Source organism: Oryctolagus cuniculus, chromosome 1 (genome assembly GCF_051225735.1).
Source record: "Oryctolagus cuniculus isolate XC-2025 breed Fujian yellow rabbit chromosome 1, ASM5122573v1, whole genome shotgun sequence".
NCBI lineage: Eukaryota > Metazoa > Chordata > Mammalia > Lagomorpha > Leporidae > Oryctolagus > Oryctolagus cuniculus.
Window position 1 is genome coordinate 52,703,349 of NC_142867.1, and position 17,866 is coordinate 52,721,214.

A 17,866-nucleotide genomic window follows, 5' to 3' on the forward strand; every position below is an offset into this window, starting at 1 on the left:
GTGGCCAGGGAGTGCAGTGGAGGATGGCCCAAGTGCTTGGGCCCTGCACCCCATGGGAGACCAGGAAAAGCACCTGGCTCCTGGCTCCTGCCATCGGATCAGCGCGGTGCGCCCGCCGCAGCGCACCGGCCGCGGTGGCCATTGGAGGGTGAACCAACGGCAAAAGGAAGACCTTTCTCTCTGTCTCTCTCTCTCTCACTGTCCACTCTGCCTGTAAAAAAAAAAAAAAACAAAAAACAAAAAAAAACCACTTTTTTAAAAAAAAAAGTACAACTGGGTTTCATATGTTGATTTGGCATGGTACAACTTTGCTGAATTTATTAGTCCCAAAAGTTGTTTTAGGGGAACTTTAATCTAAGATTATGTCCTTGGGAAACAGACAATTATTTTTCTTTTCCAATTTGGATGATTTTATTTCTTTTTCTTGCCTAGTTGCTCTGCCTAGAATTTTCAGCAATATATTGAGTAGAAGTAGCAAAAGTAAACATTGTTGTTTTGTCCATGGTATTAGAGAAAGATATTTAAGTCTTTCACCATTGAATATAGTATTAGCTATGTGTTTTTCATATAAAGCCTTTATTATGTTGAGATAATTTCCTTCTAGTGCTAGTATATTTTTTTAATCATGAAGGATGTTGAATTTTGTTAAATGCTTTTTCTGCATCAGTTGAGGAAATTATGATTCCTCCCAATGTTTCAGTATCAGGTATTACATTAATTGACTTTTGTATGTTAAACTGTACTTGCATGTTAGCAATAAATCCTACTTGGTGATGGTGAATGATTGAACTCATTCTTAAACTAAATGAAATAGAGAATTTTGTATGCTCCTGCTAATTAGCATTTGGGGAGTCTGAGAAAACAAGAGTAACGTTAGAGACTAGAAAAATATATTTCCTCAAATATAAATTATGCTATGAGTGAGTATGCTTCAATATGTTACTTAAGTGTTGATGTGTGTTGGGGGTAGATGGACGACAAGTTATTATAAGTGTGGTTTTTTTTTTTTAGATTTTTTAATTTATTTGAAAGGCAGAGTTATAGAGAGAGAGACAGAGATAGAGAAGAGAGATCTACCATTCACTCCCCCAATTGGCCACAATGGCTAGGACTGGGCCAGGTCAAAGCCAGGAGCCTGGAACTCCATCTGTGTCTCCCCATGAGTGCTAGGGGCCCAAGCACTTGGCCTGTCTTCCACTGCCATCCCAGGCACATTAGTAGAGAGCTGGATCAGAAGTGGAGCAGCCAGGACTCAAACCAGTGCTCTGATGTGGGATATGGGCATCACAGGTGTCAGCTTAGCCCATTGCATCACAGTGCCAGCTCCTAAGTATGAGTTCTAGAGTCAAACTGCTTCTGTTCAAATCATGTCTCTGCCACATACTAGTTGGATAACCTAGACAAGTTTTTAACTTTTTTATGCTTCATAAAATAGAGGTTATAAAATAGGTGGTAAAACAGGCCTACTTCAAGGTTGTTGTGAGGTATTTATTAAGCATTTCAAATAGTACATGGGGGCCAGCGTTGTGGCTTGGCAGGTTAAGTCACTGCCTAGGATGCCTGCATCCCATATGACTGGCTATTTGAGTCCTGGCTGCTCCACTTCCAATCCAGCTCCCTGATAATGTGCCTGGGAAGGCAGTGCAGGATGGCCTAAGTGCTTGGGCCCCTACCACCCACATGGGAGACTTGGCTGGAGTTCCAGGTTCCTGGTTTCAGCCTGGCCCATTGCAGCCATTTAAGGAGAGAACACATGGATGGAAGATCCCTCCCCCCGTAACTCTGCCTTTGCAATAAATAAAATAGAATTTTTAAAATAAAAAAGGAAAGAAAAAAAAAAAAGAATAGTACTTAGCAGGCCAGCATTGTGGTGATTGTGATGCATCAGGTTGAGCCACCAGTATCTCATATCAGAGCACTGGTTTGAGTCTTGGCTGCCCTGCTTCCAATCCAGCTCCCTGCTGTTGTACCTGGGAGGGCAGCAGAGGGTAGCCCGTGGGAGACTCAGGTGGAGTTCTAGGCTCCTGGCTTCAGCCTGGTCTGGCTCAGCCATTGCAGCCATTTGGAGAGTGAACCAGCAGAGGAAGGATCTCTCTCTCTCTCTCTCTCCCTTTCAAATAAATAAAAAGAGAATAAAGAATAGTACTTAACATATAATAAGTGCTTTGTAAATATAACTATCATTATATAATTATACTTTGAGTAATGGATGATATGCGTATTTTGCTGAATCCAAGCTTAAAAACAAATTGTCAACTAAGCTATTTAGTGACAAGCAAATCATTTACAGCTAAGCAACTATAGACAGAAATCTTTATACTAGATAAAAGAGCGTCAGCTTTACCACTTGTGCATATCATCCTAGTTACACCTGAAAAGAAGTGAAGATGTTAATCCTTTAATACTCATTCAGGTAAAAAGAAATAATCTTCCTATCTGCAGAGACTGCACACAAGTGTAGACAGCTGACCTTGAAACTTCTTACTACCTACAGTAACTGTCACGTTTGCCCTCCTCCCCACCCCAGCGGATCTGGTATTATCATAAATCATACTTGTCTGTCGCTCACGCTAGAACCTACTTTCCTCAAGGTCAGAGTGTATGCCTCGCTTTCTCTGTAGTGTCATGCCTTCCAACACAGGCCCTCAACCTCAGCACACAGATCCTGGGTGAATTCTCTGCTTCCATTCAATCGATCATTGCTCTCTGCAGTATAATATAAAGTAAAAAAGCCAGGGACATGAGAGATGTAGATTTAAATTCTGCCATCCTCCACTGCCCTCCTGGGCCACAGCAGAGAGCTGGCCTGGAAGAGGAGCAACCAAGACTAGAACCCAGTGCCCATATGGGATGCCGACGCCACAGGTGGAGGATTAACCAAGTGAGCCACGGCACCGGCCAAATAAATTTATCTTTTTAAAAAGAGCCAGATTATCAGGAAAATATAATTAAAGCAGCATACAATTTAGATACTTGCAATTTACTTTAGATTCACTAGAAATACTTTTAGTGTAAGTATTTCCCATGCAGTATTTTTCTTTTACCTCAGTGTACATATGCATAGGCAATTAGAAATCATTCTAGCTTAACTGAGCATCTTTATGTTTTATTTGATAAATCTGTCAAGCCTGGTGATTCCAGGATCTGAACTTAGATCTTCTCATTCCATATATATTGCTGTTTCCCCTCTGATCTTCCCTTCAAGTGATTTCACAAATTAACCAACCACTTGAGTATGTTTGGAATTAAATTGCACAGTGCCTTTAACACACTTTGCTGTGCCTTAGACCTTTGAAAAATGCCCCCGGACAGGAAATACAGTCTCATCTTCATGCCTCTCTTTGCCTCCCATAGACCCTTCTTCAGGACATTTGTTTTGTTTTGTTTTGTTTTTCAGTTAGGCCATGTTGAAGATTCTTTTCACTGTTGGAAGTTGAAGTCAGTAGCATTCTGGGATTATCATTTATAACAACTCTCCAATTTGTTTGAAATGCCCAAAATCAGCAAAGAGGAAACGGAAAGGTACAGACTAGAATTGTATTACTTTAAGAGGATTCATAAAAAATGTTGTTATTGTGCTTCTAATCAATACTATTTATGTAGTTGACAAAGTGCTTTCATGTACATTATCCTATATGATTGTCAAATAGGTCTATGGAGGTAGTTTATACCTGTTTTTCTGTAGAAACTAAGATTTTGTTGTGTAAAATGGCATCCTGGATTGTGCAGCTGGTAAATACCAGAGCTATGGACTTGGCCCACATCTTATACACCCAGGTCCTGAGCGTTTCCACTGCATGAAGCTTCAGCATGGACGTGAGAAGCACGCAGCTACTGGGGCTGCCTGTTGGTTTGTTAATTTGATTAAGAGTCCACTCTCCAATCTCATTTAGCACACATTGTTAGCAACAATCTAGGATATGCCTAGTTTTAGTTTAAGTTTTTACAACAACTCATGTGCCATTAGTAAATTCAGAATAGATTTTATGAACATCATAACTGTTCTACCTCAGAATTCTTGGAACCGGGTTGACAAATCTGGAAGGCATAGAGCAGATTGGGCCAAGTTGTTCAGTATTCTCCATGTTTATTCCTGGGGACTCCTGGAATGAGCTGAACCAGTTGGACCCATCTGAAGGAATGGGCCTGGGACCCTTTTGTTTCAGATTTAGATTCAACATGCATTTTTTAAAATATATTTATTATTATATTTATACTTCTATTTTATTCATAGCTATATTAGGCAGAGAGTTAGAGACAGAATGAGATTTTCCATCCTTTGGTTCACTCCCCAAATGCTGGCAGCAGCCAGGGAGGAACGAGGCCAAAGCCAGGAGTCTGAAACTCATTTCAGGGCTCCTAAGTGGATGTATTTGAGCCATCACCTGCTGCCTCCCAGGGTGCACAATAGCAGGAGATATGGAATGGGAAGCGGAGCCAGGACTGACACCCAGGCACTCTGATATGGAACACAGGTGTCCCAGGAGGCATCTTGACTGCTCTGCAAAACTCACAACCCTGACATGCGCTTTTTGTCCGCCAATTATATGCAAAGCACTTTCACATATGATGGCTCATATCCAAAGCCCTTTCCTTCCAAGCTATATTCTACTTCAAGATGTGGGATTTAAAACTCTAAAAGGTTAAGAGGCCATAAATTTTAAAAGTCATGTGACAATAAAATTCAGGAAGAAGGTTATAAGCAGCAAAATTGCTACTGTTTCTTGCCTGACTGTAAGTGCCCAGGAAATCTTTACTGTATTTAATTGAAAGCATAGTTTAGGATATGGTATTGGCATTCCTGATCCAGAAATCTGAGTACCCAGGTGATTTGACTTAGAACTTCATTATTGGGAAATCAATACTTACTGCCCTGCTATTTCCCCATATGTTTCAAAGACATAAAGGAGAGGCAGGAATTTGGCCTAGCAGTTAGACACTAGTTAAGATGCCTGACTCCCACATCCAAGTGCCTGGGTTTGATTCCTGGCTCTGGCTTCTGGCTCCAGCTTCCTACTCATGCAGTTGCTGGAAGGCAGCAGTGATGGCTCAAATAGTCAGGTCCCTGCCACCCATGTGGGAGACCTACACTGAGTTCGTGGCTTCCAGTTTTTGTCCCTCTAACTGTCATAGGCATTTGGAGCATGAACTAGCAGATGGGAACTTGTCTATCTGTCTCTCAAATAATAAAAATGTAAAAATTAAACAAAGGAAAGAATTAGGCTCCTCAACATTAAGAAGGTATGTGAAAGTCATTTTATTGGTTTATTTTTGTAGTATCATAAGTTGCATCATGACACTCTACCAAAGTAAAAGGGGAGTAAAGCAGAAATATTTCTCTGTAAGCCAGAGGAAGATTCACATTAACTGAGGAGACCATATTATCTGAACTCCAAATTGGAACACTTGGTTTGAAAAGTATAATTTCATTTAGGACACAATAAGAGAAAATATTTAGAATCAAACAAGAGTACTAACATCAGTGGTCTGGTCAGCTCACTGGAAAAGTAATGACAATCTGAGATTTCACTTCTTGATTAAATTGCTTTGGCTGTCCATCTTCCTTATGGTTCAAAAAGAAAGAGAGAGAGAGAGAGATGGCTATCAATGAGCCTACTTCTTTCTTTGTTAAAGCATACAAGATGAAAGTAGGTTAAATTTCAAGGAACTGGCTGGCACCGCGGCTCACTAGGCTAATCCTCCGCCTAGCGGCGCCGGCACACCGGGTTCTAGTCCCGGTCGGGGCACCGGATTCTGTCCCGGTTGCCCCTCTTCCAGGCCAGCCCTCTGCTGTGGCCCGGGAGTGCAGTGGAGGATGGCCCAGGTGCTTGGGCCCTGCACCCCATGGGAGACCAGGAAAAGCACCTGGCTCCTGGCTCCTGCCATCGGATCAGCGTGGTGCGCCGGCCGCATCGCGCTGGCCGCGGCGGCCATTGGAAGGTGAACCAACGGCAAAGGAAGACCTTTCTCTCTGTCTCTCTCTCTCTCACTGTCCACTCTGCCTGTCAAAAAAAAAATTTTTTCAAGGAACTTTTAAATTTTATTTTTTGTGTATTTGAACGTAGGGGTGGGGGAAGTGAGAGATTGAGAGATAGATAGATATCTCCCATCCACTGGTTTCACTCCCCCAGATGCCGCAATAGCCAAGGTTAGACTAGTCTGAAGTCAGGAGTGTGGAACTCAGCCTTTCCATGTCTCTCAAGTACCCAGATACTTGAGCCATCTCCTGCTGCCTCCCAGGGTGCGCATAAGCAGGAAGCTGAAATTGGAAATGGAGATGAGACTAAAACCCAGCCACTACAATATGGTATGTGGGCATTCCAAGTGGCATCTTAATTGCTACACCAAATTCTCACGCCTCAAGGAGCTTTGAAATGAAGGAGACTCAAAGTCACACAAAAAAACTACAGAAGCATTTATTTGCACAAGAAATCTTTTCAAATAAAGATCTAAAGACATTACCATGTGATGCCCTTGATTTACACTGTAACAAGACAGAGACGTTCCTTCCTGTATTTAGAAAGACTGCCTCATCCTAAGTACCCAGTAACTCACCATTCCCCCTGGCCGCATCCCCCTTCCTCAACTCCCACCCCTTCCCTGCCTCTTTCTCACTGTGCTAACAGTGCAGGTCATCTTAACACGTCTCCAATCCACATAAACACGCAGGGCTGGAAGAGCATTGATAGCATGGACAAAATGCAACAAGTAATAGCTTCTGTGTGAGGGTGGCTGCTTCTTTGGTCTTCAAGGATTAGGTGTAATGGATCCCAGGGTTTATATTAGCCCATGAATGTAAAGAGATTAATCACTCATGAAATGCTGCCTATTAGAGAACCACATTCACAAGGCACATCAATAAAAGGTTACAGAGAGAGAAAAATAAGGAGCTGATTACTACAAAAAATACTTGAAAATGTCTTAAACATTTTATTCCGTGTCTGTAACTACAGGCAGGTTTGGTAAAGGGAAGCTGTCAGGAAGTTTTTTCTGACAGATCAAACGGAGCTCAGTAACTAGAGAACCCACAGAGGGGCTTAAAGAGAAAGAGTGAGCCACTGTAAGATGAACACTGTCCAGACTAAGTCCTAGACAGCTGTTGGGCAACATAGGACTTACAGTCAGCAGTGCTGTGCTGTGTACTTTCAATTTTGTTATGGGAGCAGGTCTCATGTTGAATATTCTTTGGAAAAGGGTGAGGAGAAAATCCAAAGAAATGTGGGGAGGTTGTAAGTATCTGTTACCTTGGATGTGGTGATGTGCTCATGGGTGCATGCATATGCCCAGACTCATCACATTGTACACATTACATATACACACATTTCTGTATACCAATGACATACCTCAATAGATTTTTTAAAATGACACCATCCAATGTGTATTCCACACATGTAATGAGGAGAGCTGTAGTGGGTCTTCCAACCCTAGAAGCTTCTTGGTGCTGAGTCCCTAAAGTCATTCTAATCTTTTGTATGTTTAAAATTTTGTAATTCCTTTTGAGCAAATGGAAGGAAAAAGTATTGGTCTCAAATGGAACTTCCCATGAGGTAGCAGCACGTGTGAGGAAGACACTAGGTTGCCTGCTCCTAGCTTCACAGAACTTTAGACTGCAAAGAAAGGCTGAGCTTTGCAAAGCAAAAGCCTACGCTCAGCTCTTCTCTCTCCCAATGTCATCAGCCTCCTATGCCCACATAGCCCCTAGCCTTCTCATTCTTAAATGATTTCCTCTGCAGTCCTTGATGGTTCAGATAAACTATGTGATGAATCTTGGCAGCAATAGCTCTTCTTTGTGGGAAGGTCAAGTGTCCTTTGCAGAATGTGAAGCCCACATTTTACTTATGTCCTTTCTCACCTGCTCCCACAGAAAACTCAAAATCACCCTTGAGGACACTGCAGCTTCCCAGTATAACAATTTCCAAAAAATCCAGGAGTATTATCCACTCTTCCCCTGTACTTTTATAAGCCTTTGTTCCTATCTCTCTCTCTCTTTTTAATTTATTTGACAGGTAGAGTTATAGACAGTAAGAGAGAGAGACAGAGAGAAAAGTCTTCCTTCTGTTGGTTCACTCCCCAAATGGCCGCTATGGCCGGAGCTACGCTGGTTTGAAGCCAGGAGTCAGGTGCTTCTTCCTGGTCTCCCATGGGGTGCAGGGCCCAAGCACTTGGGCCATCCTCCACTGCACTTCTGGGCCACAGCAGAGAGCTGGCCTGGAAGAGGAGCAACCAGGACTAGAACCCGGTGCCCATATGGGATGCCGGCGCCACAGGCAGAGGATTAACCAAGTGAGCCACGGTGCTGGCCCCTGTTCCTATCTCTAATTAGAACACCATCACATTAAAGTTAAGTGTTAGAGTTGAGAACAAGTCTTGTCTCTCAATAATTTAGTGACAAACACAGTCCTTGCAGATAGTAGATAGTCAATGCAGTTTTTAAACAAATGAATACTCATTGTAAGTCTTTTCTTTTCCTGAGTTTTTTTTTTATTCCCATTTTCATTCAGCTATTCCTCATATGTCACATTTTTTAACATTTCACCAAACTGGTGTGTATCTTCAGGGTGTGTCCCAATTTGTCCCTAATATTTCTAAAATGGACCATGGGATTACACTCTAACTGAGGTTTATCCAGGGTAGAGAATTTCCCAGAGCATAAGTAATATATAGCTCTCTTTCTAGACTCCATATAGTTACTGTTTAAACTTGTACTGACTCTTACTTGAAGTAGAGTCAAACCTTGACAGTGAGTAGTAGGAAAAGTGGTGACTTGAAGCTTGAGCAGGACCTGAGCTAAGGGCACTGACCCAACTCTGGAATGGGCTCTTTAGATAGGCAGCAAGTTTTCTAAATGAGCCCCAGAGACATCAAGGGCATTCAGGGGGTTCTGATAGATGAGGACCAGGCTGTTGCAATTATTGGAACTGGAGAAGTGAGTGGCAACAGAAGGCTGCCATTCAATTTTGGAGCAGGACTTCAATCATCAGTTGGAAAAATTGAGATTCAAACCCCAATCCCTGGACAGAGAGTTTACCAAGGGCTTACGCAAATTAAGCCCAAGAAGACTGGAGGTCAAAGAAGGGCCATATTTTAATGGGAAACTAGGATACTGAGAATCCAATGGCTCTGGAGTCATAAAGACCTTTGTTAAATTCCATCTTCTCCACTTTCCAAGTCTAATTTTCCTCAGGTGAAAATGGGAATAATAATACCTACTTTAAGGCACCTCTATGAAGGCTTAGTAAATAATGCATGTAGTGTCTAATATAGTGTTAGTGCTTCAGAAATGTTATTGCAGATTAAAATGTATAAATGGAATGTAAATTAAATGATTTTTAAAGGTTTGTTTATTTATTTTAAAGGTAGAGTGACAGAGACAGAGGCAAAGTGGGGCGAGGGGGGTCTTCCATTTGCTGGTTCACTTCCCAAATGGCTGCAATGCCTGGAGCTGGGCCGATTTGAAGCCAGGAGCCAGAAGCTTCTTCCAGGTCTCCCATGCGGGTGCAGGGGTCCAAGGACTTGGGCCATCTTCCACTGCTTTCCCAGGACATAGTAGTGAGCACTATTGGAAGTGGTACAGCCAAGCCTCGAACCGGTGCCCACATGGGATGCCGGCACTGCAGGCTGCTGCTTTACCTGCTACCCCAAAGCGGCAACCCCAGTTAAATGAATTTTAGAATAACTTCACTTTTGAAGCTTATAAGAGGAATTATGCCCTAAGAACATTTTATGATTATTTTTAACACTTTCTTTAGGAAAAATACTATAGTTTTTGAAATATGACTAGAGTGACTGATATGAATTTGTTGAGAATGGTTTATAAAGTTAGCATAGCTCATATGACTGCTTGTCATAACAACTGTGTCAATAGTAGGATTATAACAAATACACTTATTTTCAAATTTTACTTTAAGGTAACATGATAAGTCACAAATCTTTGAAATCAGGCTTTTTAAAGGTATGAATTCAGATTCATCAACCTAGTCGAATTTTTCTCTGAAGTAAAGTTCAATACTTGTTAGAAATCTTCGTGTAAGCACTTTTCCCGGTCCGGTACTATTTTCCTTTTCATATCCAATAATCTAAAACTTAAGAGGGGTGGGTCCTGCCCAGTAGGGGTTGTGTGCTGCTGTGATCCCACATTTGACCTTCTGAGAGCTGGGAGTGGCAAGATCTGGGAGAATAAAAAGCTTTTCTCAGAGGGCCAGAGACCTGTCGTGAATGTCCCGTTGGCTGCTCTGCACTGCACTCCATCGGCATTGTCACGTCGACTCGACATTCATAGAGCATCCGCTGCCACTCACCTGAAAGAAGCCCTTGTCCTAAGACATTGTCGGGTGAGTCCCCTGCGATTTTATCTTGTTTTTAAAACAAGATAAATGAGAATTTTGATAACCAAACAATTGTGTTAGACCATTTTCTACAAATATGTTGTTCGTTCACAGTAAAATCTTTAAATGAGGTTGAATTATTTTAAAGATTAAATGCAACAATACAGAAATTAATGCTAAAATGTTCTTAAATTATGCATCTTTCTGATTAGATATTTTGCTTTTTCTAAACTCATTTGAAATTTCAGGAAAAAATAATCAAAATCTGACATTTTAGCAGTCTATCAAAATTTTGAAATAAAATAGGCTGACAGTAAATTGAACATTTCTGATTTAAATAATCATTATAAATTCATTAAGCAGAATTAAAATTCAGTTTTTCCTGCAGAGTAGGAAATGCCTTACATTGATGGTATCCTTAATTGCTTGTTGGGGCTTAATCTGAATACTAAAGTTGGATAAACTCAGTTTTGTTACTGAATAATTATTTCCTTTACACAAATAACAACTTTTTCTAATTTCCTATGCTGAAAATTGTACATGAATTTTTAAGGATGTTTAACAACCACTTTTCCACTCTTTTTTGTGATATTCTTTTTTTTAAAGATTTATTTATTTATTCAAAAGTGAGAGTTACACAGACAGAGGAGAGGCAGAGAAAGAGAGAGGTCTTCCATCTGTTGGTTCACTCCCCAATTGGCCACAACGGCTGGAGCTGTGCCCATCCAAAGCCAAGAGCTGGGAGCTGCTTCTGGGTCTCCTACGCAGATGCAGGGGCCCAAGGACTTGGGCCATCTTCTACTGCTTTCCCAGGCCATAGCAGAGAGCTAGATAGGAAGTGGAGCAGCCAGGTCTCAAACCGGCACCCATATGGGATGCTGGCGCTTCAGGCCAGGGCATTAACCCATTGTGCCAGAGCGCTGGCCCCTGTGATATTCTTCTAAGAAGCCTATCTCCCCCATTAAGAGCAAAGAAGCAAAACAGAGAGATGTCAGAGGTCGTAGCTGAATGTGACAGAGCCAGGATTAGAAACCAGTGTTGCTGTCCTCCTGCTACCTGGCATGTTTCTAACCTAAACGAAAAAGTTCCTTTACTGCCCCCATATTATTATATAGTGAACAGAAATGTGGCAGGCTTTTATGTTTGTTACATTATTTCTAAATGATATAGTTTCTCTTCAAAGTAGAAGTACCACACTCCTCCATGTGTATGTTGGAAGGTAGATCTCTGAGCTTTTAGAAGAACTTCTATAGTAACAGCATTTGCAATGATTGAAATGCAGATTAAGGCATGACTATTTTATAGTGAAATAAGAAGTTTATTGAGCAAAAAGAGGTGCTAAAATTTTGCTAAAACATAGCTGCTAGGGCTGGTGTTGTGGCGTAGTGGGTTAAGCCATGGCCAGCGATGCTGACATACCCCACGGGTGACATGAGTCCCAGCTGTTCCACTTCTGGTCTAGCTCCCTACTAATGTGCCTGGGTATGCAGCAGCAGATGGCCCAAGTGCACCCATGTGGGAAACTCCAGTGAACCTCCTGGCTCCCAGCTTCAGCCTGGCCCAGCCCCCATTTGGGGAACGAAACAGTGGATGGAAGATCTTTTTCTGTCTCTGGAACTCTGCCTTCCAAATAAATAAATTTTTAAAAATAGTTCCTAATAAAATGAATTGGAAAAATAAATTCAGATAAGCATTTTATTAAGAACTGAAGCTTGAAATACACATAATAAACAATTCTATTATATTTATTTATTTATTTATTTTGACAGGCAGAGTAGACAGTGAGAGAGAGAGACAGAGAGAAAGGTCTTCCTTTGCCGTTGGTTCACCCTCCAATGGCCGCCGCGGCCAGCGCACTGTGGCCGGCGCACCGTGCTGATCTGATGGCAGGAGCCAGGTGCTTCTCCTGGTCTCCCATGGGGTGCAGGGCCCAAGCACTTGGGCCATCCTCCACTGCACTCCCTGGCCACAGCAGAGAGTTGGCCTGGAAGAGGGGCAACCGGGACAGAATCCAGCGCCCCGACCGGGACTAGAACCCGGTGTGCCGGCGCCGCAAGGTGGAGGATTAGCCTAGTGAGCCGCAGCACCGGCCCTAATTCTATGATATTTAAATGCTGTGACAGTCTTTTCAATGCCAGGGGAAGTGTGTGTTAATTCAAAAAAACTCTAAATCAGAGCTTATTAATTTGGTATTTAGAGTTATCATTGTAGTACCTGAAAAGAAGTTTACCTATGAAAAAAGGATTGGCTAAGTAAATAAACAGTGTTGACAATTTACCTAATTAAGAGAATTAGCCATTTTCAAGCAAATTATAACCATCTAGGAATAACCAACATAAAATGTGAGAGGAAATTCTCAAAACTAAGATCTTTCATCTTCTCATTGCTGAAAATTCACATACTAAAATGTGCAAAAAAATCTCAGAAATATACTAAGAAAGCATCCCTAATCTAAATTCTATATCAAATATTTGTATTTGTACTAACATATCCATAAAATAGAGACTGATTCCAAAAGGCTCTCATGGAAACCAACCCAGTGTCATGCTGTGTGTGTGGTATGGTTATTAAGGTAAGCTACAAATATGTATTTATATAGTTTGAAATATGAAAAACATGTTAAAATGTCTCTATTTTGCTTTCCTTTTAGAGAAGATGATGTCTGCTCAAGACATGGCTAAAGTAATGATTGTCATGTTTGCAATTTGTTTTCTTGCCAAATTGGATGGGAAACCTGTGCAGTAAGTACTGTGGCCCATTCTTCATGGTGAGGGCATGGGAACTGCATTGTTAAGGCTGGCTTTATGATATGGAAGCGGAGTGCTCATGGGATGACCCTCTCTTCTCTTCTCTCCCAGGAAGAGAGCTGTGAGTGAAATACAGTTCATGCACAGCCTGGGCAAACATCTCACAGTGATGGAGAGGGTAGAATGGCTGCGGAAGAAGATGCAGGAGGTGCACAATTTTATTGGCCTCAGAGTTCCTCTAGCTCCCAGAGAAGGGGGTTCCCAGAGGCCTCGAAAAAAGGAAGACAATGTCTCAGTTGACAGCCATCACAAAAGTCTTGGCGAAGCAGACAAAGCTGACGTGGATGTGTTAGTGAAAGCTAAATCCCAATGACAACAGATGCGATCCGAGCACTGCTCTAGCAGTGCCAGAGCAACGATGCTGGGCAACAGTACTACTTGCTGCTAACTTTTCCAACCGCTATTAAGATTGCCAAGTGCAAGGATTTCTAATGATACCAAGCTTGATGTGTAATCCAGTGCCATCTGCGACAATTGCAATTTTAACTGTTTCTTTTGATTCTGCTTTTATTCATTTGAGAGCTCTTTTAATTAATCTAGTTCTATTGTTTATTCTTTTCCAAGTATGTTATTGCGTAACTAATAAAAGAATAAATTTGCATATTTTAATTTCTCTTATTACAGTGCAAAATAAAAATTTAATGACTATAATTCTAAATGTATGAAATTATTTCTTATTGTTACAAGTATGTCTTTTCGTTATGACTGACATCCTTTAGTTTAAGTTGATCACGACAAGCTAGAATAATGCAAAATGCTTTTTCAAAATATATGTCTCACAGTTTGAAATTCTAATATCATTCTTTTAATATTATCAAAGTAACAGGGCCACTAGTTAGATATTATTGACCTTTTAATTTATGAAAAGAAAGTGGTTTGAAATTTGAATGCACAAGTCTTTGTGTCTCCATAAATCCACTGTATTCTATTTGGTTCAGTACAGCAGGCCCACATACATTTATCTTAAAAATGTAATCAGTATTCCTGATGACTGACTTCTCACTTCTACTTATCTTAAAAAATTAATTAACTTATGTTCATTTGATTTGAAAGGCAGAGACACACAAAAGGAGAGAGAGAGAGAGAGAGAGAGAGAGAGAGAGAGAGAAAGAGAAAGAGAAAGAGAAAGAGAAAGAGAAAGAGAAAGAGAAAGAGAAAGAGAAAGAGAAAGAGAAAGAGGTCTCACATCTGCTCACTTGCTCCCCAAATGCCCACAGTAGGCAAGACTGGGCCAGGCTGATGCCAGGAACCCAGAACTCCATCCAGGTCTCCCACATGAGTGACAGGTACCCAAGTACTTGAGCCATCATCTTCTGCCACTAGAGTGCATATTAGCAGGAATCTGGATCAAAAGCAGAAAGGCTGGGACTTGAGCCAGAAATTAGGTTATGGGATGGCAGCATCCCAAGCAAAGATTCAACTACTATGCCAAATACCCACACCTAAAGCAACTTTTTAAAAAATATTTATTTTTTTGGAAACAGTTACAGGGAGAAAGAGATTTTCATCCATTGGTTCACTTCCCAGATGGAGTGTTGACTACTGCAATGACTAGCACTGGGCCAGGACAAAGCCAGGAGCCAGGAGCTTCATCGGGGTCTCCGAAATACTCAGACGTTCTCCCCCCACTTTCTCAGACACATAAGTAGGGAGCTGGATCAGACGTGGAGAAGTTGGGACTTGAACTGGCACATTTATGGGATGCCAGCATCACAGGAGGAGGCCTTATTTGCTATGCCAAAACACTGACCCCCCATTTTAAAAAAAGATTTATTGACTTATTTGAAAGGCAGAGTTATAGAGAAGCAGAGGCAGAGAGAGAGAGAGAGAGAGAGAGAGAGAGAGAGAGAGAAAGAGAGAGAGAAAGTCTCCATTGGTTCAGTCCCCAAATTTCAAGAATGGCTGGGGCTGGGTCAGGCCAAAACCAGGGGCCAGGTCTTCTACATCTTCTACATCTAGGTCTTCTACAAGGGTGACAGGTGCCCAAGTACTTGAGCCTCCCCACTGCCTTCAAGGTCCACAATAAATTTTTATTTAAGCTAAATTAATATAAATGTAAATAGCCACAAAAGCCAAGTGAGTAATAGAATGAACAGTATAGATCAGGACAACTTACCTGAATCAGGTTTTAGAGTTAATGAGAGGGAAGGGTATAGAAGAGATTTTCAGGCGCGGGTACAGAAAGTGCAAAGGCCATGAGTTAGTTAGGGCGCATGGCTGCAATTCTGATTTCAAAGATGAGGCAGATCATCTCCCTGGCCTCAAAGAGTTACTGTTCTAATAAAAAAAAAAAAAAAAAGGGAAGTTAGCAAGTACCTACAACTGCAAAGCCCTGTGAGATGTTCAGCTGTGTGTGTGAGAATCAGTCTAATGGAAGGAAGGCTTGAGATGGGACTTTAAGGGCAAGTGACCTTTGCAAAATTTACAATAGGAGAATATCAACAACTTTCTGGCATCCTGGTGCAATCAGTCAGGCTTTGGGTTGGGTGCAAACATCTAATTTAAGTGCAACATCTAATTTAAGCAGAAGGGATGCATTCCAGAATCATTGAGAATGCTGAAAACAGCAGACACTAGGTCACACTTGAGGAAAGGTTCCCAAGCCACCAAGGAATCTGTTCTCTCTTCTAATATGAGGGGACTTCAAAAAGTTCATGGAAAATGAACTTGAAGGATAATTTTATGGGTGAGTATTCCATATTAGAGACCCAAGATCTGAGTCCCTACTCATTTCTGATTCTAGCTCCCTGAGAAAGGGCATCTTGAGTGATAGTGGGTGGTGATAGTACAGGTACTTTAATACCTACCACACATGTGGAGGATCCAGATTGAGTTCCCAGAAAGCAGCTGCCACTTGACCCAGCCCCCAGCTGTTGTGGGCATTTGGGGAGTGAACCAGTGGATGGTTCTCTCTCTCTCTCTCTCTCTCTCTCTCTCTCTCTCTCTCTCTCTCTCTCTTCCTCTCTCCCTATTTCCCTCTCTCTCTCTCTCTCTCTGCCTTTTAAACAACATTAATGATAATAATAAATTTAAAGTCATGAAAAGCAAGTGTACTTTGGTGCTTCCTACTGCCTTGAGATTGCTCTGAACAGGAAACAGCTGCTCGCTGATCCTGCGCCAGAATCACACTACTCCAGCTGCCACCCACCCAGCAAACACGGATTCCAGTACTCTGCTCCTTGCCATTCAATCAGAACCTTGTCACTGGACCCTTTGCTAACACTAGCACAGCAAAATCAGACCTATTGGCAGTGCTTGCCAATAGCAAGGCAGCAGGGGCAAAATCACCTTTCTGCCCTCTAATCTCACAGGACTGAACATGATCGGCTGAACTAAGCTCTTCAGCACCTGAGCTGTGGAAGTGTCTAGGAAATGTCCTTTTTAGCTTTCCAGACTGTATAATCCAGAAATGCCCACTAGAGGGTGGCGTGGGCAATGCCTCCACCTCCCTGGTAGCAAAAGAACCAGAATGAATATTCTTGATGTCCGTTTGTGGAACTGAGAATTTCTTTGGGACATTTGTCCACAAGTGACTCCATCTAAGACTTGAAAAAGTTTCACAAGATGCTTGTCGAAAAACATAGTTTATACTTGCTCCAGAAGAACTATGGATTCTCATATTCCTATTTCCACCTCTAACTGAGATTTATATGTCTTTGGATAAAGTGTTGGGGCCAGCAGCGTGGACAGTGGGTTAAGCTGCAGCCTGAGACCTGGCCTCCCATATGAGCACCAGTTTGAGTCCTGGCTGCTTCACTTCTGATCCAGCTCCCTCTAAAGCACCTGGAAAATCAGAAGAGGATGGCCCAAGTAAGTAAGACCCTGCGACCCATATGGGAGGCTTGGATGGCGTTCCAGGCTCCTGGATTTGGCCTGACCTAGACTTTTGGCCTTTGTGGCCATCTGGGGAGTGAACCAGCAGATACAAGATGTTTCTCTGTCTCTCCCTTTCTCTCTGTACTCTGTCTTTCAAGTAAATAAATCTTTAAAAAAAAAAAAAAAAAAGTGTTGGCTGGCGCCGCGGCTCACTTGGCTAATCCTCCACCTGCGGCGCCATCACCCCGGGTCTAGTCCCGGTTGGGGCGCCGGATTCTGTCCCGGTTGCCCCTCTTCCAGTCCAGCTCTCTGCTATGGCCTGGGAGAGCAGTGGAGATGGCCCAAGTGCTTGGGCCCTGCACCCGGCATGGGAGACCAGGAGAAGCACCTGGCTCCTGCCTTCGGATCAGCGCAGCGCACTGGCCGCAGCATGCCAGCCGCAGCGGCCATTGGAGGGTGAACCAACGGCAAAGGAAGACCTTTCTCTCTCTCTCTCTCTCTCACTGTCCACTCTGCCTGTCAAAAAAAAAAAAAAAAGTGTTGCCATTCTGATCAAGTGGTGTTCAATGTTTTGTATATCTCTGATCGCTAGTGAGATAGAACTTCTCTCTACATGTTGGCCATTTGGGCTTCTCTATATGTGGACTGCTTATTCCTATCACTTCCCAATCTTTCTGTCAGTTTTCTGGCCGTGTTGGTTTTGAGTTCTCTGTATATTCTAATCCACATTCCTGGTTGGTTTTAAATGTCACATTGTGTCATGTTTTTGCTACAATTTCTATGCTTCATTTTGATGCGTGCTCATAAAATGTTTCTCTTATTGTTTGGGAAAACTTGCAGAAGTCTTTACTCAAATCTGGGTAATACAGTTTTATCTTCTTCACTTTAATGCATTTAGTCACCTGAATTCTAATTCTG

At 42.1% G+C, this 17,866-nt stretch overlaps 1 protein-coding gene across 2 annotated transcripts; it reads left to right on the forward strand.

Moving 5' to 3' along the window:
* The first annotated feature begins 3,388 nt into the window (after positions 1–3,388).
* Positions 3,389–13,780, forward strand: PTH (parathyroid hormone). 2 transcript variants are annotated; one of them, XM_070073165.2, is made up of 4 exons: positions 3,389–3,522; positions 10,111–10,331; positions 12,976–13,066; positions 13,184–13,780. In XM_070073165.2, exons 3-4 carry the CDS (start codon positions 12,981–12,983, stop codon positions 13,443–13,445), a joined length of 348 nt encoding a protein of 115 aa, XP_069929266.1. In that variant the 5' UTR covers positions 3,389–3,522; positions 10,111–10,331; positions 12,976–12,980; the 3' UTR covers positions 13,446–13,780. The 2 variants fall into 2 exon arrangements, with proteins under 2 accessions (XP_069929266.1, XP_069929268.1); XM_070073167.2 differs by lacking the exons at positions 3,389–3,522; positions 10,111–10,331 and having other exon boundaries at positions 12,222–13,066.
* Positions 13,781–17,866: the final 4,086 nt, after the last annotated feature.